This window comes from Eptatretus burgeri, chromosome 3 (genome assembly GCF_056783735.1).
Source record: "Eptatretus burgeri isolate ZD-2024b chromosome 3, Ebu_testis_v1, whole genome shotgun sequence".
Classification (NCBI taxonomy): domain Eukaryota; kingdom Metazoa; phylum Chordata; class Myxini; order Myxiniformes; family Myxinidae; genus Eptatretus; species Eptatretus burgeri.
The window spans coordinates 40,878,418-40,900,859 of NC_140963.1; the positions used below are offsets into that span (position 1 = coordinate 40,878,418).

General features: G+C 41.4%; 1 protein-coding gene across 6 annotated transcripts; it reads left to right on the plus strand.

Moving 5' to 3' along the window:
- Positions 1 to 1,655: 1,655 nt before the first annotated feature.
- Positions 1,656 to 19,942, plus strand: LOC147029753 (torsin-1A-like). Of its 6 annotated transcripts, none has more exons than XM_085873067.1 (3): positions 1,669 to 1,789; positions 3,973 to 4,091; positions 18,470 to 19,942. In XM_085873067.1, exon 3 carries the CDS (start codon positions 18,479 to 18,481, stop codon positions 19,532 to 19,534), a length of 1,056 nt encoding a protein of 351 aa, XP_085729193.1. In that variant the 5' UTR covers positions 1,669 to 1,789; positions 3,973 to 4,091; positions 18,470 to 18,478; the 3' UTR covers positions 19,535 to 19,942. The 6 variants fall into 6 exon arrangements, with proteins under 6 accessions (XP_085729192.1, XP_085729193.1, XP_085729188.1 ...); XM_085873068.1 differs by lacking the exon at positions 1,669 to 1,789 and adding an exon at positions 1,906 to 1,922; XM_085873066.1 differs by lacking the exon at positions 3,973 to 4,091 and having other exon boundaries at positions 1,656 to 1,789.
- The last annotated feature ends 2,500 nt before the right edge of the window (positions 19,943 to 22,442 follow it).

The following is a 22,442-nucleotide window of genomic DNA, read 5'->3' on the forward strand; positions in this document are numbered from 1 at the left end:
TGTCACTGGCGGAGTGATTTTTCATGTCTGTCTGTCTGTGGGCAGGATATCTCAAAAAGTTGTAGACGGATTCCGAGGAAAATCTAGTGGACAGGTTGGGTGTGTGACAAGGAAGAAATGCCTTGATTTTGGTGCATATTCGGATACTACAATATTTAACGTGATTCTTCACCATTGAGTAAAAGCGCTGTAAACAATATATAGCACGATATCTCAAAAAGTTATGGACGGGTTATGACAAAACTAGATGAGTTGGTTCGGTGACAAGAGCAAGGTGATTAGGTTTTGGTTAAGGATGCAGATCCGGCCAATTGGTGGGGTACAAAACGTAAACTTTTCAGCCTGGCAGAGGTATGCACTCTCCTGAGTGCCGTTCTCGTAGTCCTGTTGAAATGAAACTTTCTCTTTCGGTGCGGTCTATGAAGGACAGAAACTCCCATGCAATTATTTCTTTAAACAGTGGTCGCTGCAGCATCGGTTGGCCGATTATATAAGCTTCAGAAAACTTTTTTGAGAATGCCAGCCCATCCTTTGGGAAGGGAACTAATTCACAGATGGTTTCTGGTTTCACTGACTTTCTCAAAGCATGCATCGCTGGATTCCCAAGAAGTTGAACAAAAAATAAATCTGACTATATGTTTATTACATCGTTCACACGTTTTCTGGGAATGTGGTGGATTGAGCTGACTGGCAGGATTGGAATGCACATAGTGTAATGTTATATGGACTCAGGAGAAATACAGTCACTCGACAGGTTTTGGGGGTAAAAGACATGAAAATGGGACCGTGCATCCTGAAGCTCATCTGGATCAGGAGCAACAGTCATGCAGACTCCCTGCAGACTCCCTGAGAGCCTGATGTTTTTTTTAATGCCGTGAACAAACTTTTGTACCTCGCGGGTGATGAAGGTTATGGTGAAGTTTAATCGAAATTGCGTGATACATCACTATGACGTCATATCAATTTTTATGACGTCATTCCTATTTTTTGTTTCACAACCCCGAGTTTTCATCGGATCTTCGTGAAACTTGCCATGTATATGCAGAAAGCCCACGCGCAGGCAGTAACCAACTCCGATTTTGGAAATTCTTCCTAGAAAAAAAAGTTGACGTCATAATATCGCCGCTAATGGAAATCCCCTATACCATTATCTCCGAAACTAGGCAAGCTGTTTGAATTTTGTTTTGCGGGAATCAAGCCGGGCATTAGCACAGATAATTTATCGCAAACCTCATACATCACAATGACGTCATATTCGTTTTTATGACGTCATCATTAAGAGGACGAGGATCTTAGCTCATATTTGAGCTTGTTTAATCAAAGAAGGCCGTTGTTCACAAGTGTGAATTACTGCGAGTGTGACGTCGTTTATATGCCAACACACAACGTTGTTACATTTTAAATGTTGTACAAGGTCGAACAAACGTTGTGTACTCGTTGGAAAGCATCGTCAATAACATAAGCTTCGCGGTTTGATGTCGGGGTGTGCTTTCGGCATTATAAGCTCGGTGTGAACTTTTATCCGTTATGGTTTTTTTTTTAATTGCGAGTCAAGCTGCAGCAAATAATTCGGATTTTAGTGATTACGTGTAATCGTAAGAGAAATTTTATTCTTAAGGACAAAAAATAAATTAAATTTTATCAATCACGTAAGTGCCTTGGGTTTGTAATTTTCAGGATTGAAGGAAGCCGGTGGTTGTTGTTGGTTTACGACGCGAGGGTTTCGTGACGACCGACTTTTGTTTTTGCGTCTTCTTGTTCTTTTTTCTCCTCGTTGGTTCTTCTGCCGGTAAGGATTTTGTTTTTATAACTACAGTAGTAATTCCTCTCTTGGGCCTGAATAATTGGGGGTTTATTTTTTTTTCTTTCGTTCGATGATTTCTCCCCTCCGACTCCGTTTCACCAACAGTTCGGTTTTGGCTGTGAGTATCCGGAGAGCGACTGTCATGGAAGCTTTTTCCTGAGCAACGGAAGTACAATATCTGTGCTTGTTACTTGTAGCGAAGTGGGGACAAAAAAATGTTTGTCTCGAAATGTAAAAAGCTTGAACCGACAAGGATTTGACAAAGAACATTGTCACAAGGAGCTGGCCATTTGGCTCGTCGTGCCTGCGCTACACCCTACATCACCACCAAATCGACAGTGTTAAGCGAGCAGAGTGCCCACCCGACGGGTGATCTTGTTCTCAACGTGCAGCACTTTCCTTCTGATGCAGAGCTTGACTTGGGCGGTGTATAGGCAAGTAACCGCTGTATAGGAGTGCGGGGGGGGGGGGATAACCCCGGCCACGTGCACGATGCAAAACCATACCTACTGCTTATAATTCAAAACGTCTCATTACACTGGAAAACGGAGGGACAGAAACACTGTAACTGGTAGAGACTTGTAATACTCTCCCCCACCTGGAGGTGGCGCTACACGATACACATTTACATGGAGAATTTACCTCCCCCACCCCCCTCCTTAATCCCCTCAAGGCCACTGGCAAAGATAAAAACACCCCTGTACATTAATTTGGATTGTACTGATCCTCTCTAGGAGTAGTCCAACAAAGCAACCCACAAACAAACACCCGTCCGTGAATTTTCGGGAAGGACATCTCCCCGGCAGCACCTTCATCCGCAGGTTTTATCACCTGATTATTTCCATTATACCTTGGATGCTCTTCGTCTTCAAAGTTTTTGGTTTGAAGATTGAGAAATGGACATTTTTATCACCATGGATGCAGCAAGGATCTCTCCATTATATAACTAACATCGATCTATAATTCCAGCAATCTCTGTGTCTGTGTCTGTGTCTGTGTCTGTGTCTGTGTCTGTGTCTGTGTGTCTGTCTGTGACCGCTGTTTCTCGACAACCACTGGTCCGATCTAATTGAAACTTGCCACGTATATTGCTGGGGACCTGAGGATGTGCCTTTTCAAGGTTTGATATTAATCGTACAAGTGCTTCCCAAGTTATGGCCATTTATTTACCAAACCAATGACAAGACACGTTGCTGCGTAGGCATGGCCGATGGGGAAAGGGTGCCATTTAGTTACCGTGGCGTAGGAGTGGCAATGGTCAATGGCAGTGAATGTCATGGCAAGCAAAGACAGGGAGGTAAACTTGCATTTAATTTGGATTTTAATTAACTCTGTGTGTGTAAGTATCACAGCAGTTGTTACTTCAATGCAAGCGATAATTTGTGGAATGCATGTGACCATTCCGTATGGACACGCACCACTTCCGGATAGTGATGACTTACTGTATTCTAATAATTCCTCGATTTCTTATGTGCATTTATAGATAAACACAATGCCACAATCCAGTCGTCGTTTACGAGAGCGAAGGAACGGCCTGTGTGTTTGTTTGAAAGTTTTTTTTTTTTTTGTTTGCACAAATGGCCACGCACATACAGGCACGCACGTACGGCCATGCGAGAGTGAAGGAACGGCCTGTGTGGTTGTTTGTGGCACACGGTTTGAACGTTTTTTTTGTTTGTTTTTTTTTGCATGTACGGCAATGCACGTATGGCCACGCACGTACGGGCACGTACTAGTTCCTATAAATGAGGGACTGGAGGCTGCTCAACATTTTTGGCAGTGGAGTCCTTGTTACATGAGACCAATTGTCACAGCACTCTAAAGGATTGTGGAATCGGTCCTCAACCTACAGTTGTGGCCAAAAATATTGGCACCCTTGCACTTTTTTTTTCAAATAACTCACAATTTTCTCTAAAAATAAGTTTAAATTGACAAAAGTATTTGGTCTCCACAATTCTTTATTTCACTGTTAATATAATATTACAGAACCTTTGTTTTTGATTCAGAACTTAATACATCATTTTAAATCAGAAAATCAAAAGAAATGGCATTGAAAATTTTTTTGACGTCCTCGACTTAATATTTGGTAGCACAGCCTTGGACAAAATAACTGCAGTCAAGCACTTCCTACAGCCATGAATGAGCTCCCTTCACCTCTCTACTGGCAGGTTGGCCCACTCTTCTTGTGCAAACTGCTCCAGTTCTGCTCTTGTGGAAACTGCTCCAGGAAACTGCTCAGATTTGAAGGGTGCCTTCTCTCAACTGCTGTTTTCAGATCTCCCCACAGGTATTCAATGGGATTTAGATCTGGACTCATTGTTGGCCACTTCACAACAGTCCAGTGTTTTGTCTTGAACCATTCTTGGGTGCTTTTTTGAAATGTGTTTGGGGTCATTGCCCTGCTGCAAGACCCATGACCTTTGACGGTGACCCAGCTTTCTGACACTGGGTTGAAGATTGTGTTCCAAAATGTCTTGGTAATCTCCTGATTTCATGATGCCATGCACACATTCAAGGCACCCAGTGCCAAAGGCAGCACAGCAACCCCAAAACATCACTGAACCTCCTCCATGTTTGACTGTAGGGAAGGTGTTCTTTTCTTTGAAGGCTTAATTTTATTTTCTGTAAACATAGAGATGATGTGTTACACCAAAAAGCTCTAATTTGGTGTCACGTGTCCACAGGACATTCCTCCAGAAAGATTTTGGCTTGTTCAGGTGTGTTTTAGCAAACTCTAGTCAGACTTTCTTACGTCTCCCTCTCTTAGCAGTGGGGTCCTCCTGGGTCTCCTACCATAGAACTCCCTTCCCTTGAGTTGGCGACGGATGGTGCGAGTTGAAACTGTCGTACCTTGTGTCTGGAGGTCACCTTGAATCTGTTTGGCAGTTGATCGAGGTGCTTTCTCCACGATTCGAACAATCCTTCGCTGCAATCTTCGATCAAGTTTTCTCTTGTGGCCACATCCAGGGAGGTTGGTTACAGTGCCATGGGCCTTAAACTTCCTGGTATCATTGTGTACAGTGGACACAGGAACATCAAAGTCTCTGGAGATGGACTTTATAGCCTTGAGATTGTCCATACTTGGCTACAATCCTGTGTCTAACCTCCTCAGACAATTCTCTGATTTTCTTTCTTTTCTCCATCTTCATTGTGGTTCTCCATTCAAACTGGTTGAAGGAGTGATTTTTATATTACAGGCACCTGCAACTCACCATAGGTGAGTTCAATTCTAAAGTAAAGGAGAATCACCTGCTTGAAATCTAACTATTTCTAACAACTTCTAAATGGTGCCTATAATATTGTCCAGGCCATTTTATGATTTGTGTGGAATAAGCTAAGATTTAGTAATTTTTTCAGCTTTTTTTTGTTTTGTTCCACTGCAAACCAAAGAAATACATATGTAGATACCAAAAGATTTCTTAATTTCAACAATTTTCTGGAAGAAATGGTGCATTATTTGAAAAAAAGTGCAAGGGTGCCAATACTTTTGGCTATGACAGTATCTTCATTCAAGTTTGGGGACGATCAACAAAAACGAGTAGCTATGAGAACCAAAATGGGACCCTCGTATACATGTCTCTGTCAGTTATGTGGAGGAAAAGATTATTAACAGTTTCTGATTCTGAAGTACCATACCCTGTTACAGAGTGTCGGTGCTAGCGAAGCATTTTCGTTGTAAGGGTGCAACTTGATGGTTTGTCATTGCACCCTTTTTAAGGTCCATCCAAAGGACAGCACACGCATTGATGAATCCCCCTGCCTGCGAAACACCGGGATGACCGTTTATCGCTGGACCAAGATTTGAACTCAAGCTAGGCAGCTTCTTAAAGAGGCGAATGTGCATACCTCTATGCCCTCCTGCTGGCCCGCTTAACTAGTACAAGGGTCCAAAACAGATCCCTCTGAAATGATATATTGATGATTACATTGGGATGATGACCTCTTCCAGGAGTGATTTTTTTTTTCTTATACTACAGTACGTTAATAATTACCATCCATCTCTCCTGACAATATACAAAGCTTTTGTCCGCAGCCTGATGGAGTACTGCTCTCCCCTTTGTGCTGGTGCTCCTGCCTCTCACCTTTCTTGGCTTCACGCTGTGGACACCAAGTCATTTAGGATCATTGGTGCCTCCCGTGATGAGGCTGAGTCTTTGGGCCTCACTCTCTCACCGCAGGCAGGTCGGTGGTCTTTCTGTCTTCTACCATCTTCTCTCCGGTTTCGCCCCACCCCCCGCTCTTTCTGTGATATGTGATATCAGCTGTGAAAGAGATACAGATATATCCAGGAAATTCAGTTTTCTGAAATGTCATCGGTGTACTTTTTAAAAATTTTGTGTATATATTGTCGAGGTGCTCATATTTCTGGTGGTGCCCCCACCATATTTCTGCAGGGTGCTCAAGTTGTGCCAACAACCCCCTTCTGGTAAAATGACCAAAATCATGAATCGTTGCTCACCTTCACTCTTTCATTCCTCCTTTTTCCCGCCTTTGGAATAAACTCCCACACTCTCTTCAATCCCATTCTTCCCTCCAGGCCTTCAAAACAGCCATTCACCACCACCTCTTATCTTTCCCCATCCAAAACCACGATCTTTTCTACCCCCGTTATTCCACCCCAAACCCACCTCCTTCAAATTCCCTGCTTTCCTTCCAGAAAGTCCCTGTAATATCCATCTTGTTTACCCCATGTTCCCCACCCCATCCCTCTCCCTTCCACAGATCTCCTAATGTCTTGGTTCCCCAGTGATTTGTCCTTCCCTCTCCCACCCCTCTTGTCTCATGCCCCCCTTGCTGTGTGTTGTGTGTTAGCTCTCATACGAACCTCGACAATATATACACAAAAATTTTAAAAAGTACACCGATGACATTTCAGAAAACTGAATTTCCTGGATATATCTGTATCTCTTTCACAGCTGAGTGATTCAGCACGGATGTTCTCGAATAGTCTCCAGATTCACAATCGTACATGACATACGAGTCCTCCTATCCTCCATCGTGCAAAAATTTGAGACCACATTATTTTTCTGTAACAATGGCGTACCTGCTGCAAGGATGATAATTTCCATATTTAATGACTCAATTAATTAATGATGCTCAAGGCTCAATTAATGACTATTTCTAAAGATTAAAAAAATGTATATACAGTAAAGCCGCGAACATTCTAGTTTAATGTACATTTATATAATACAGTACCGTAAAATTTTAATTACCGAGTACATAAATATATTAATTGCACTTTAACGTCATTTGTTCTTGCCAAAATATGGTTATTTTTGTGTGTTGGGACCCTATCCCCCTTTTTCCTAGAAGCCCTTCGTATTGTTATTCGCAGTTTCACCATTCGCAGCGATCTCAGGGACGTAACCCCCATGAATGGCATGAGTTTATCGTATACATTAAGGTACTTATTGGTCGTGGGAATTATCTTTCACAGTCTTTCTTTGAAAGTTGTTTTGTGGTATGTAACTTTCACACATCAAATGTGATTACTGTCTACATTCATGCGAGTACAACAAAGAATATTTATTCGCTGGACTTAACTTCGTGGAAATTACTTGACAGAGAAAAGCGCAAAAGTTATATCCATGCAAAAGCTAAGTACTTTACACGATATGTATGTATGTATGTATATGTATAAACATGTATGAAGTTGAATTAACAAACCCATTCATCCCTGTGAAACCCCGAAGTTAAGGCCCAGTCACACCTTGACGTTTTAGCCAACGTATGCCGATTTTTGAATTTTTTTTCTAAAACGCTGGCACACGTTGAATACGTTATGGGTAAGTTTTGATAACATTGAGAGCACGCTGAAAAACACTGCCATACGTCGTTGTACGCTGGCTTTAAACGTTGTACTTTTTGGTTGTCCTCAGATTTTTGCATGCTTGAAATTTCATGACGTATGCCGGCGTATGACTCGCGCGTTCCGCTATGCTGGCCACAAGTTGTATGCACGGTCTGCGATCGTTGACAGACGTCAACACATGCTACTTGTAAGTTGAGACAAGCCGAGGTAATGTTTAGCGGACCCGAAACTTATTTCTAACCTATGATTAACGTGTTGTTGGCACGTTACGCGATCGTTGCCACACGTCGACAGACGTTACTTTTAAGTTACTCATAGGCTGAAAGACGTCGGTATAATGGATCGTCCTTGCGTTAGCGTCCACGGCCACGGCCAGGACACTTATTTGCAGCATTCTTCAAACTTTTCTTCGGCATGACGAGGATGTTCACACTTCGATGTCTAGCTTGGCTATGATTCCAATTCTCCATCGGCAGCGTCTATTTAAAATAGTCGAGTTTGAGCGTTTTAACACGTTCAGAAGAAACGCTTCAAATTTCCAAACCCCAGCGTCAAAAAACAAAGGTGAGTGACAGCAATTTAAATCGTTCATTGTAAACAATGAAAATAGTTAAGTGGTACCGTTTAAAAGTCATTTAGTGTAAAAAAAAATCCAATTGTTGAGCGCAAGCATCTACTTTCAATAGTGAAGTTTGAGCGATTTAGCACGTTCAATAGAAACGATTAAAATTTCCGAGCGCCAGCGTCAAAAAACAAAGGTGAGTGACAGCAATTTAAATAGTTCATTGTTAACAATGAAAATAGTTAAGTGGTACCGTTTAAAAGTCGTTTAATGTAAAAGAAATCCAATTGTTGAGCGCAAGCGTCTACTTTCAATAGTGAAGTTTGAGCGATTTAGCATGTTCAATAGAAACAATTAAAATTTCCGAGCGCCAGCGTCAAAAAACAAAGGCGAGTGACAGCAATTTAAATTGTTCATTGTAAAAAATGAAAATAGCTGAGTGGTACCGTTTAAAAGTCGTTGAGTATAAAAAAAAATCCAATTGTTGAGCGCAAGCATCTACTTTCAATAGTGGAGATGCAGCCATTTAAATCATTGAGTGGCAGCCTATGAATAGCAAACCCCATGTCACCGGCAAAGATAAACTGCCGCACGATATGGATAAGTTAGGCAATCGTTGGGCATAGTTTGTGAACGCCGGCTACACGATAATTATTCGTTGGTATACCGTATCTATAAGTTATCGAAGCGCTCTATGCACATTATTAGTTCATTGTGCATTTGGCCAACCCGTTATGAATAGACCTAAATCGTAAAAACAAGCCATAGCTCATTGTTGAAAAAGCCCCATAAAAAATTAGCCGCGAAGAACTTCGAACAATGCTGAAAAAATGTCTCCTACCCGTGGCCACGCGGACGCAAGGAGGATCCATCATAACCCACACCCTTCCCCTCACACTCACCTACTACTGCCAACATGAACAAACTACTACTAATACTAATACTAATACTGATACTGATACTGTCACTGCTGACATGGACATCGACTCAAAGAGGTCTCGAAAACACTGTTGGGTTCCCCTTTCATGAACACCATTTTTATATACCAATTCCCAAAATCGCTGGGAACACGTCTTTATATGGCAGTTGTAAGTTAGAAACACGTTCATTTATTTTTTTTGTCGACCGGAAGACGTCATTGGAATACGTCTACATACATCAATGTGTGTTGGGACTACGTAAAGAATTGGTTCAAAGCACGTCAAACATAAGTTAGAAATAAGTTTCGCGTAAAAAAGACATTACCGCGACGTGTTTCGACTTATGATTAGCTTATAAGTAGCCTTTGTGGACGTGTGTAAGCGTCCGCATATCGTGTGTACAACTTATCCCCATCGCATGCGGAACGTGTGTCATACGCCAAGTACGTCGTAAAATTTTGAACATGTTTAAAATTTCTTGATGTACTCTACTTACTACGACGTATGATAGCGTACTTTAGCGTTTTACTCACGTATACCAAACTTACTCATACCGTATTTGACGTGCCCCAACGTTTTAGACACTTTTTTCTTAGGTCGGCATACGCTGGCAAGATCGCCAAGGTGTGACCGCGATGTTGTCACTTCCATTTCTACGGCAGTTATGATTCGAATCGTTGTGCGTCAGCCTTTTAATAGGCTACGTCACTACATCGTCGTCGATGCGTGCAACGCGCTATCCCGAAGTTAGACTATCGTTGGGCATAGGTTGTGTAGGCCGACAACAGGTTCAGCATTCGTTGGTATAAGTTATCTATAACACAACGAAACATTCTGTGTCCGTTACTAATGCGTTATACATAAGACCAAGTCGCTATGAATAGTCCGAATCTTTAAAAAAAAAACATCAAAAGTTCAACGTAAGCCAGCGTTTTACATAAATTTTAATACATTGCCATCGCTGGCGAAAACGTCAAGGTGTGACTGGGCCTTTAGATTCATGTGTAAGATGAGCACTAGTACATTACAGTATGTATGTATGTATGTATGTATATATGTATATATATATATGTATATATGTATATGTATATATATATATATATATATATATATATATATATATATATATATATATATATATATATATATATATATATAAAAAAGCCTGGTGTTGGCGCAGTGGTTATGGCAGCGGCTTGGGATCCAAAAGGTCCTGAGTTCAAGCCCCGTTGGGCCACTGAATTAATACACCAGGGGGTTGACTCAGCTTGTCATCCTTCCGAGGTCGGCGAAATGAGTACCAGTGTACTGGGCCGGTGTATACCCCGGTTAAAATAGGTGTACCATATCCCTGTGTTGTAAGAGGCGACCAGGGTTGCGTCAGGAAGGGCATCCGGCGTAAAACATGTGCCAAATCAGTATGCGGATCATACGGATGATCCGCTGTGGCGACCCCGAACGGGAGCAGCCGAAAGAAGAAGAAGAAGAAGATATATATGTATATATGTGTATATGTATATATATATATATATATATATATATATATATATATATATATATATATATATATATATATATATATATATATATATATATATGTATATGTATATATATATATACCAAGCTTGCACACTAAAAACTCGGCTCGCCGTCACACTACCCCTATGAAATTGCTGTGGCACTTAGCGGATATGCCGACAATGTTTGGGAAGTCTTGGCGTTCCATAGTACCACTTGCATTTTGCACAATGCGTATTTTTTCATTCCCCGTGTACGGTCCGTCGTCTGCTACCAGCTATGTTGTACTGCTATCCCGTGCATGTGCACGGGTATCGCTATTATATATATATATATATATATATATATATATATATATATATATATATATATATATATATATATATATATATATATATATATATATATATATATATATATATAATCGAAACATGTGGAGTGTGATGAGCACTCCCCTGATCTCCATTGGACATAATCCTACACCAAAGCATCACCTCCAACTCAAAGACCTCAGCCTGGCGACTCTGTCAAACAAAGATTACATGGTCAACATCAGTAACACATCAAAGAGAGCCGCCTATCCAGATTTCGGACTTCTTTGCCCTCATCAAGATGGCATACTGATGCAAGACATTTCACCCATTCATCTTGAATTTTATTTGCAAAATTTTCGAAAAACATGTTTTCACTTTGTCATTATTATTATGGGGTATCTTGTGTAGATCGGCGACAAAAAAAATAAACAAAACTTTAATCAATCTAAAATTCAGGCTGTAACACAACAAAATGTGATAAAAGTCGAGGGGTGTGAATACTTTCGGAAGGCACTGTATATAAGCCGACAAAGAGGAACGCTAAAGTAGTGTCTGAGAAGTGCCACAGCAGTGATGAGGGAGCGAGTGGCAAAAGAGAAGAGGATGAGGTTTGTACCATTCTCATTCCCTCAGTCAGCTTCACCCAAGCATGCTGCAGCACGAGTTATCACAGCCATGACATGAGCCATTCCAATCGTAGTGCAGTACATGTTGAAAATACCGATTTTATTTATTTATTTATTTTTTTATTTTTTTTTATTTTTTAAACCGATTGCGCACTCCGAACGCCAGCGTCAAGGCAAATTAACTCTTCACTGTCTCGCAGCACAGAGTACCCATGTGTGTGCAACACGCCTTCACTGCTGTGTCTTGGGAATTAATTTCCAGCGGTTTCACAACGCGTTAGGGAGACAGTCTGCTCTTGTTTATATAAGTGCTGTTTCAAAGTTTCCATGGTGGAATAACAATAAAGTAAAAAGTTTATGGTTGACAATACGTGTTGGCTCCAAAAAGAGCTATTTATATTCTTTGCACTTTTTTTGTGAAAACTCCAAAGCAAAGGAAGAGAAGAAAAGGTAGGCCTCAACGTTTCGGGCAGCATGCTCTGCCCATCAACAGGAAGAAGGAATATTCCGGTGGCAGAGCAGCATATTTCTCGTGAACCTTGCAATGTTTTGAAACAATCGTTTTTTGGCTTATTTTGATAGATATTGGTGTCGAGATCAATTTTAGGGTGAGTGGCCACTTGTCACTGCCTTGGCTTTTGCAGAATCCAAGATGGCCACCAAATACAATCAAAATATAAATTAGTTTGTAAATCTTGTTCTAAGTACAGCAAAAGGATGATATTGGTGTCTAAATCTGTTTTAGAGACCAAGGAAGTGGATTATGATGTTATTGGGTCATTTGCTGGCCATCTTGGCAGCACAAATCCAATATGGCCGCCAAAAATACCTGAAAAATGCCAAAATCACAAAAAAAAATCACACTAAAAACTAACATAATCGATTGTGAATGCAGTTGAACAATGATCCTGCTGGTTACACATGTGCTTGACATGTTATATAATCTGATTGTGAAGTAATGATGCCGTTTAGAAGCCACCTGGTACCACCTACTCAAGACGTAAATATCATGGTGCTTCCAATGTGAAATACACCAATATATCGATAACTTTTAACGATCTTTGTTTTTGTTGTAGGTTCTGATGCGAGTAATGATATGGCTGAAGCAGGAGACAGCAAGGATGCCGAGGAATGCTTCTTCAAGACAGTTTACAACTGTGGGGTTGGGAAGTTGATGCAGTCTTCACGAATCGGCACAATATTGGAAGCTCGTAATCTTCAGCAAGATGATATCAGACTACGAAAAGAACTATCTGATGGATCATCTACTGTTAGGTGTCACAAAAATTGTGTATCCAAATATGTATCTCCTTCCACTCTCAATAAATTGGCCAAGCGTATGCCAGTGGAAGAGACAGATGATGACTCCAACGCTGGTTCCAAGCGATTGCGTTCGAGTACCGGTGGTGATGTCTTTGACTTTCAGAAGCACTGTTTGTTCTGCCATGACATAACTCCTTGCATATTACCGAATGAGTATGATCCCAAGGTGCCACAACAGTACAGAGTCCCTGTGTCGAGAGTAACCACAGACAAGATGGCTGATGGGGAGACGTACAAGCAGTACCTACTTGACCTTTGTGATGAACGTGGAGATGAACTGGGTAGAATAGTCCGTGACCGTATCATCTGAGCACCATCAGATTTGCACGCTGCAGATGCAATGTATCACCGCCGTTGCAATATGAGTTTCCATCGTGATGCTCAGAGAACTACCACCATCAATAGCAAAGGTACTGCTGATGACCAAGCTTTCGCTGAAACTGTCAAAGTAGTCGGTTATGATCGCTCAAAATTTTGGAATTCACTCGATGTTGAAGCAGTATACGCAGACAAGGGTGGATCTGTCATGTCCAGACGTGTCCTTGTTGAGAACGTCATCCAACATTTCGCTGAAGATATGTTGGCATTACATTCCCCTGGAGTGGCAACGTTACTAGTGTTCAGGAAGCATGTTGCCACAAATCTGAGGCTTGTGGATGATGATCAGAATGGCGACATGGATGAATGTATCCGGAAAGTTGGCAAGCAGATCATGAAGGAGACCAAGGCAGCTAAGGATTACTTCAAATCCTACACTAAGCACATTGATCGAGAATCAGCCTCAGAGTGTATTAGTGAGACGTTGGTGAAACTACTATCAGCTATCAAGCCTACTTTCCACAATTCACTACAATCCATCATGGTGGGTAATATCGTGAGCTCAGTGGTAACGTCTCAACCGACACCATTACAGATAGCAATAGGTGTACTTCTTGGTGACCATAAGATGATCATCACAGAACTGTACAAGTATAATGTTTCTTGTTCCTACGATGAGGTTCGACGATTCAGAAGGTCAGCGGGTGTTCAATCATCAAAAGCACAGCAGTTAGCCGGACTCAGAGATGCCAGACTGGGTGGACTTATGCAAATCATCATTGATAACTTTGATGCTGTGATCAGTTCCCAAAACTTCTGCCTCGAATGTCATTACATGGCAATGCTGGCATCTCAGTGGAAGACCGAACTTGACCACCTTTAAGGTTTGGATACATCGATCCCTCGCCTTACGAAAGAAGAAATGAAGCACCCTATCCTATGGGAGACACGAGTCGTTGAGTATACGGGACCGAAGAAACCTCCTATGCCATTTACTGCTACAAACCGATTTGCCATGTCAGACGACTTTGTACAAGCCACAACAATCTCAATTGGCAGAGCCAAAGATTTAGACTTTAACTTCATCAAAGACATGCTCTTTGAAGCAAACACTCCTGAGTACAATGGGTAGAATACACGTCACTGCCGTGAGTAAGGAATGACCCCAGCACCCAAGACAGCTGTGGTATATCTTCCACTCATAAACATGAAGCCAGGGGACCCAACTACTGTCCTAACTTCCATCACCCGAGGATTCGAAGTCACCCGAGCATCCAACCAGGATATTCTCGTTCTCACCTGCGATCAGGCCATATATAAGATCGCCGTTGACATCACATTTCATCAACCAGATCTGCTCACCAACATGGTGGTGATTCTTGGTGGGATGCATTTCCTCATGGATTTCGTGGGTTGCGTTGGCACTCTCATGGCAGACAGCGGCCTGAAAGAGATTCTGATGACGTCCTTTGGCTCCGTCAATAAGATGTTGCAAGGAAAGAAATATCCACAGAATGTTCGGGCACTGAGATTGCTCACAGAGGAGCTGCTTCGACCAGTGTTTGTGAGGGAGAATCTACACCTGACCAGCATGGATGATTTGGAAAAACTACTTGATGAGATCGCCACTCAAAGTCGTACCACAAAGCTGTGGGTGTACAACGTCATCAAACCCACATTTCTAATGATGATGTTTTGTCGGGCGATGCATGAAGGCGACTGGCCACTCCACATCAAAACAGCAGAATCAATGCTGCCATACATGTTCGCAGCCCACAAGTACAACTATGCAAGGTATGGCCTCTACTACGTACGCTCCATGACTTGGTTGGGACCAGATATTCTGGACAAGTTCTGCAGAGGAGAGCAGTCACTACACCACACTGCTGGTGTCTACAACGGACAGTGGAGCGACATGTTTATTGAAACGAACTGGATGAGGAAGGGGCATGGGCCGGGTGGCATCATTGGCAACACAGAAAATCCTCAAACGATAGCGACATGGGTGTACAGTATGGATGCGACCATGACCCTGACTGGTGACCTTAAGAAGATGTCTGAAGCTGACGAGAAGGTACAGCTTAACCACAAGGAGGAATCTACCAGTCGCATTCGTCGAGATGGCAATGATCGTAAATCACTGAAGGCTACTCTAGAGTCATGCATTGACCCATTGGATCCAGCTACCCACGATGCAGGATGTCTGCTCAACATCTCAAATGGTCAACGAGATCAACGGAATGTTAGTGTTGACAAGGCAGTGGAGATTGGAGCTGATCAGCTGATCCAGTTTGAAGCATTATGGCCAGAGGGCTTTTACAGCTCACTCGCAAAACAAGTGACAACCTTCGCCGCAAAGAAGAAACGTCTAACAATCGATGATAATCCCGTCATGGATCAAGAGGCTATATACGCTCGGGTAATTGGCCTTCTCGTGAGTGAGCGCGATCTCGATCTGGAACAAGTCCTCTCCACAGAGCTAACTGCATATCCGCCCTCGATGTTTCAAGCTGATGTCCAGATGCGAGTGGCAACGGGAAAATCCACACTGAAAAAGAACCTCCAAGTCGAAGTTTCACAACGCCTTATCACAAGGCCAACATCTATGGTGATTGATGTTTCCGTTCTTTTGTGGACATTAGAATGGCCATCCCAAGGAACCGTTGACACGTTCATTTCGGTGTTCAAGGTTTGGGTCAACGCGCGGCTGCTTGAAGCTGATGTCTTGATCGTTATTATGACTACTCTGCAAAAAGCAGCACCAGATCAGCTCGAGCCAGCGCTACCCGGGTCCATCAGCTCGAACGGAAAACTCCACTACCGGCTCGGGACGCAGTACTCAAGAACTCAGCCAATAAAAAACAACTCAACACACTGATTTGCGAATCAATCCTGAGTGATGACAACTTCCTGCAGCATGCGACACAGGACCACCAGTTGGTGGTTACTGGGGAAAACGACACACCTACGCAGGTATCGAAGGGTCATAAGTCGCCTCGTCTAGACCTAGCATCAACACATGAAGAAGCTGACATCCTCCTGACACAACAGGCCATCCATTTGGCAAAATACTATCCAGAATCACGGGTGCGGGTGGTGTGTGATGACACGGATGTGTTCGCGTTACTTGTGTACTACTACTTGAGCGAGAAGCTCCAGTCTTCAATAACTATGCAGTCTCCAATCATGGGTCGGTATTGCATTGACATGAAGGAAACCGCTCTTAAACATTCAGCAATCGTACCTGAGCTCTTAGCGCTTCATGCTTTGACTGGTTGTGATTCAGTTGCTGCGACTTATGGAATTGGGAAAACAAAAGCAATCGCGGCCGCTCGAAAAGGCTACTCTCTGGATCAACTTGGTAAACCCTTGGCAAATATCGTTGAAGTCACCGAACAAGCAACAGCTTTCATGGGTGCGTGCTATGGCATTACAACTCCCACCTCTTCGATGACCAAGATCCGCCAGAAACTATGGGCACAGAAGACTGGAAAATCAACAGCAGCACCTAAGCTGTGTAGTTTGCCCCCAACTACAGAAGCGTTTGAGCAGAACGTTCGAAGAGCACACCATCAAGTCGCTCACTGGTACAGTGCCCCGAGTGGGGATCCACCAACTCTCGCTGCAGTGGAACACGGATGGGAAGCTGATGACACTAACAAGTGTCTCTTCCCTCGAAATATGGAGGACGGGGTACCCTATGCCCCGGAGCACATTCTGAAGCTGGTCAGATGTGGCTGCACATCTGAGCAAGCATGTAGAGGTGGGAGATGTGGATGTATGGGGCGCCAACTTCCGTGCACAATGTTCTGCACCTGCGGTGGTGGTACTGCCTGTTCCAATCCTTTCAACATCAATGAGAGTGCAACAGATCATGCCGACATCCCTGATGACAGCGATGAGACAAATGACCGAGCAATGGATGTCGAGGATGAGGACGATGAATAGTTCCGAGATATAAGATATTTTGTCCAGTGGGGTGTTAATTTAGCTTCATTTTTTTTAGTATAATTTGTATTGACATAGCGTTGAAACATTGAGCAATGTGAAGCTGCCAAATTATTGTATTATTATCATTATTATCAATATTATTAATGGGAGTATCATGTACTTTAAATGTATGTCTACTTTTGAGTCACGTGGATGTCATGTCTGAAAGAATTATACAATAAATATTGTCCGATTCTAATTACATTTTGTTCTTATATTTTGCTTGAAATCGATATTGCTATCAAAATAAATATTGCTTATAAATTTGCGAATGACTTCAGAATCATAATATACATGTCTATGCTTCACAAAGCACACATATGTACAGAAACTTAACTCAACTGCATTTACAACCGATTACATTAGATTGCGTGTGATTTTGGCATTTTTACAGGTAATTTTGGTGGCCATATTGGATTTATGCCATCAAGATGGCTACCAAATTATCCAATAACATCATAATCCACTTCCTTGGTTACTAAAACATATAGTTAGACACCAATTTCATAATGTTACTGTACTTAGAACAGGAGTTGCAGCCGAAGTTATAGTTTGATTGTATATGGTGGCCATCTTGGATTCTGAAAAAGCCAAGACAGTGACAAGTGGCCACTCAGCCTAAATTTCATCTCGACCCTAAGATCTATCAAAAAAATTGAAAACATGAATGTTACCAAACATTGCAAGGTTCCCTGGCCCAACCACCGGACTAGAACTGGAACAAATGGATGAGAGTTTATAATCAAACGGAAGACCAAATACTGCATTGGCATCGTCGGAAGGAACCCAAAGAAGGAAAGAATAAAGATGGAGTCATCGGGAGGAAGCTGGAATTTTTTGCATAACACTCGACTTTGTGGGAATGCATCCTCGTCGTTAAGCGAGGACTCCCAGTATATGCACGCATCTTTGCCATCACTCGGTTGTGCACTCCTGTATTACGTTGCCGTTCAATTTCGCATCTATCACGCAATGTTTCTTTCCATCGTGCACGGGGCTGGTTTCTTTTGTTTGTGTTTTTTTTTTCCATTTCACTTGTGTGTGACAAGCCCACGTGACCCAAAAACATATTTACTGACTTGTGAAAGCAGAAAAGCATCTTGTTTAAATCAAAAAGACCGACTACAAATTTATTTTTAAACTGACTTCTTGAGTTGGCATAAAATCTTCGTCAAATTTGAATTTTGAGGGATTTATTCCGGTCATATCATTTAAAGTGTAAGATTTCTTTGTTTCACTGAATATTTTTACACGTTTGTGATATTTTGTGCGTCTCACTCAGGTGTCGGTGATGGACTCGTCCAAGATTTTCCCCTTCCTGCTGCTTTTCCATTTGCTTCTGCTTGCTCCATCATCGAGCATCGAGCCCATCAGTACTGCGGCATTCATTGGGGTCACCACAGCTGTCACTAGCCTAGTGACTTACTACACAGGAACGCAGTCTCATTTTGCTATGTTTTGCTACCTGTGGGAATGCTGCGTTGAAGATGGAAACAATGTTGGCCTTAAGGAGGATCAACTTGAGCAGGACCTGAAGGAAAATGTGTTTGGGCAACACTTGGTTCAGAAAATTGTTGTGAAAGCCATTAAAAATTTTGTTAAAAATCCCAATCCGAAGAAAGCCCTTGCATTGTCCTTCCATGGTTGGTCGGGTACAGGAAAGAATTTTGTGAGCAATATGATTGTGAAGAATCTGTACAAGAATGGTCTCTCCAGCATCTTTGTCCACTACTTTGTAGCAACAAAACACTTCCCGCATGCTGAATACGTCCAGAAATACAAGGATGATCTCCAGAAATGGATACAAGGAAATGTGTCTGTCTGTCAGAGATCGTTGTTTGTATTTGACGAGATGGACAAAATGCATCCTGGATTGATTGATGCAATCAAGCCATTCCTGGATTTTCATATCATGTTAGATAATGTAAACTACCGAAAGTCGATATTTATCTTCCTCAGTAACGCGGGTGGAGTGCAAATCAACAACGTGGCAATGGACTTCTGGAAAGAGGGGAAGGACCGGGAGAGCATAGCAATGGTGGATGTTGAGCCTCTTCTTCAAATGGGGGCCTTCAATGAAAAAACAAGCGGGTTTTGGCATGCAAATGTCGTCGACAAACATCTTGTGGACTTTTTTGTACCATTCCTGCCCTTGGAGCAAAGGCATGTACGGATGTGTATTAATGCAGAGATTAAATCACGAGGTCTTGAATTTAAGAACAGCGAAGAGAAGGAAAAGATTATCGATGCAGTTCTGGATGAAATGACTTATTTTCCACATCTGGAAAGGATTTATGCATCCATGGGCTGCAAGGCAGTCTCAGCCAAGCTGGATGTCCATATTTGAAGTTGATGACATATATATATATATATATATATATATATATATATATATATATATATATATATATATATATATATATATATATATATATATACATTACACACACACACACACGTGTTGATAATGTGTAAATGTTGGATTGACAATCACTGGACGTACTGTATACAATTGATGTTGGAAAAAGAATGAAACATTATTGAGATTGGTGTAGCTTTTTTAATATTCTTTAAAACGGCAAGCTTGTTTGATTAATGTTTTGTTTTTTTTTCTTTTTTTTCGCATCGTTCTGGTTTGAAAGCAACTGTGGGATTTTTATTGTTCTTAAAACTTTCTTTATATTTTGTGTATAAAAAGAAAAACTTCAGCATTGGTTTAACTGCAAAGGTGAAATTAAATATCGGTTCTCAAGTTTGTCAGCCTCGCCCTTTTTTTTGAAGGGATTGAAGAGGTTATTCTGATCAGTCTGTCAGTGTATGTGCGTGCATATGCACAGTGTACTTTAACATAGTGTATTCTCAGATCTGCTTTGATCTAAACACCCCTTGAGGCTATGATTTGTTAAATTCTCAGTGTTGTGTGAGCTGTGATTGTTAATTAGGGTCAATTGATTAATAAATCAAGAATATTTTTGAAGCCAAATCACTTGTTCACTATCATGTCCAAATATCAACTTGCAAGCTCAAAATATGCCTGAGATGTTGCCAGGATGAGAAATAAAATGAATAAGTAATTAATAAATCAATTAATTGATTAATCAAAAAATAAAAAAACAACATTTTTGCCAAAGCACATCTTCACTTTTGACTCCAAATTTCAACTTCCTTGTTCAAAGGATGGTTGAGATAACGCCCACACAAGCAAGAAAGAAAATAATTAATCAATTGATTGATCAATAAATCAAAATACGCATTGCCAAATCACTTGGTCACTGTCATGTCCAAATATCAGCTTCCGAGCTCAAAAGGTGACTGAGATTTTGCCAGGCTGAAAAATAAAATTAATAAATCGATAATTAAGTAATTAATCGGCTAATTGTTTAATCAAAAAATTTTTTAAATAATGTTTTTGCCAAACCACATCTTCACTTTTATCCCCAAATTTCAGCTTCTAAGATCAAAGGATGGCTGAGATATCGCCCGGACAAACAAACGGGGTGAAAACGAAGTACTCCCTTCCTTCTACATCCTGTGATGATGGTGTGATGCATCCATCGCCTGGATATGGACTTGGGAAGGAGCGGTGTACAACAAGATAGGGATGGTCGCAAGAAATGATCATGTAAAACTATCCCTTACGTCTTTCTTTGAATAATGTGTCTGTGTGTGTGTGTGTGTGTGTCTGTGTGTGTGTCTGTGTGTGTGTCTGTGTGTGTGTCTGTGTGTGTGTCTGTGTGTGTGTCTGTGTGTGTGTCTGTGTCTGTGTCTGTGTCTGTGTCTGTGTCTGTGTCTGTGTCTGTGTCTGTGTCTGTGTGTGTGTGTGTGTCATAATTTTCTCTTTTATAGGGACAACCATTATTCAAAGAAAGATGTGGGGATGGTTTCACATGATCATTTCTTGTGACCATCCCTACCTTGTTGATATACATTTTGGAGGAACATCCCGACATCCTTTCGCATTTATATAAATAAATAAAAAAGTTTTAATTACCTCCAACAACCAAAGCTCAAAAGGGGTTACGTTTTCACCCCGTCTGTCTGTTTGTGTACATGGTATCTCAAAACGTTGTAGATGGATACGGATGAAACTTGGTGGACACGTTGGGTGTGTGAAAAGGAAGAATTGATTCGATTTTGGTGAAGATCTGAATCCGGATTTGGATTCGAGAATTATTTAATTTTTCTAAGTGATTCTTCGCCATTGATAGGGCCAAAAATGATATCGCACTGTGTAGCATGATATTTCAAAAATGTATTGAGCCCGATATGTTCTCATGGATCAGGCATTACGTGGCAGAGGTATGCACTCTACCAAGTGCCCTTCTAGTTTGTGAAGCGATGGGTAAGCACAGCTACCTTGTCTACATAATCTGAATTCTATTTAATTTTCAAACATTCACTTGAAAAGCTCTGTAAAGATATTATTCTTAGATTATTCTAATTTTGTATGCAGCCGATTTAGCTGCTGGTTGCATCATTGCTGAGAGCACTGCTGTGCCACTGATGCAGTGCCTCCTCATCCCAGTAAGCTGGTACTCATTTTGCCGACCTCGGAAGGATGACAGGCTCAGTCAACCCACCTAGTGTTATTTAACAGCATGACAGGGGCTCAAACTCAAGATCCTAAGATCTTTAGGCAGTCATCTTAACCGTTAAGCCAACACCAAGCTTGATTTGTGGATAAAACATATGCTGTCTACATAAACCAATTCTAACGAGAACGACACTCATAGAGCATATAATCTCACCTGGCACTTTCATTCTGAACAAAAAACATCATCGTTAACCGAACATGCTACTATTATGTCTCACTGCTATTATGGCCAATATACCCAAATTATTCATGCATCCTATTATGTCACATCGTTTCTTGGCATGGATTATGAACGTTATTAATTTAATTTTTCACTCACATTGAATCATAGATCAGATCAAGATAAAGTTTCAGATTTTTCGGATAAGGATTTCAATTCAACCAATTCTGGCTGGAATGCCACTTCTCTGATGACGTCATCGTTATCACCCGATATACCCCATGGGAAGTTGATAACATGCCAAATTCCAATTTTTTGCATTGATCGGTTTCAGAGAAAATGATGTTCAATTTTTTTTCCCTTTAATCCAATATGTTTCACCATGTGACGTATGATGTTATAAATGTAAATCTTCACTCGCATCAGGTCGTAGTTGAGATGTATGAAGTTTCAGATATTTGGATAAGGATTTCAATTCAATCAATTATGGCTGGAATACAA

Bases quoted from the DNA above. Each gene is read 5' to 3' on its own strand.
- LOC147029753 (XM_085873062.1), top strand. From the start codon at position 14,357: ATGACCCCAGCACCCAAGACAGCTGTGGTATATCTTCCACTCATAAAC.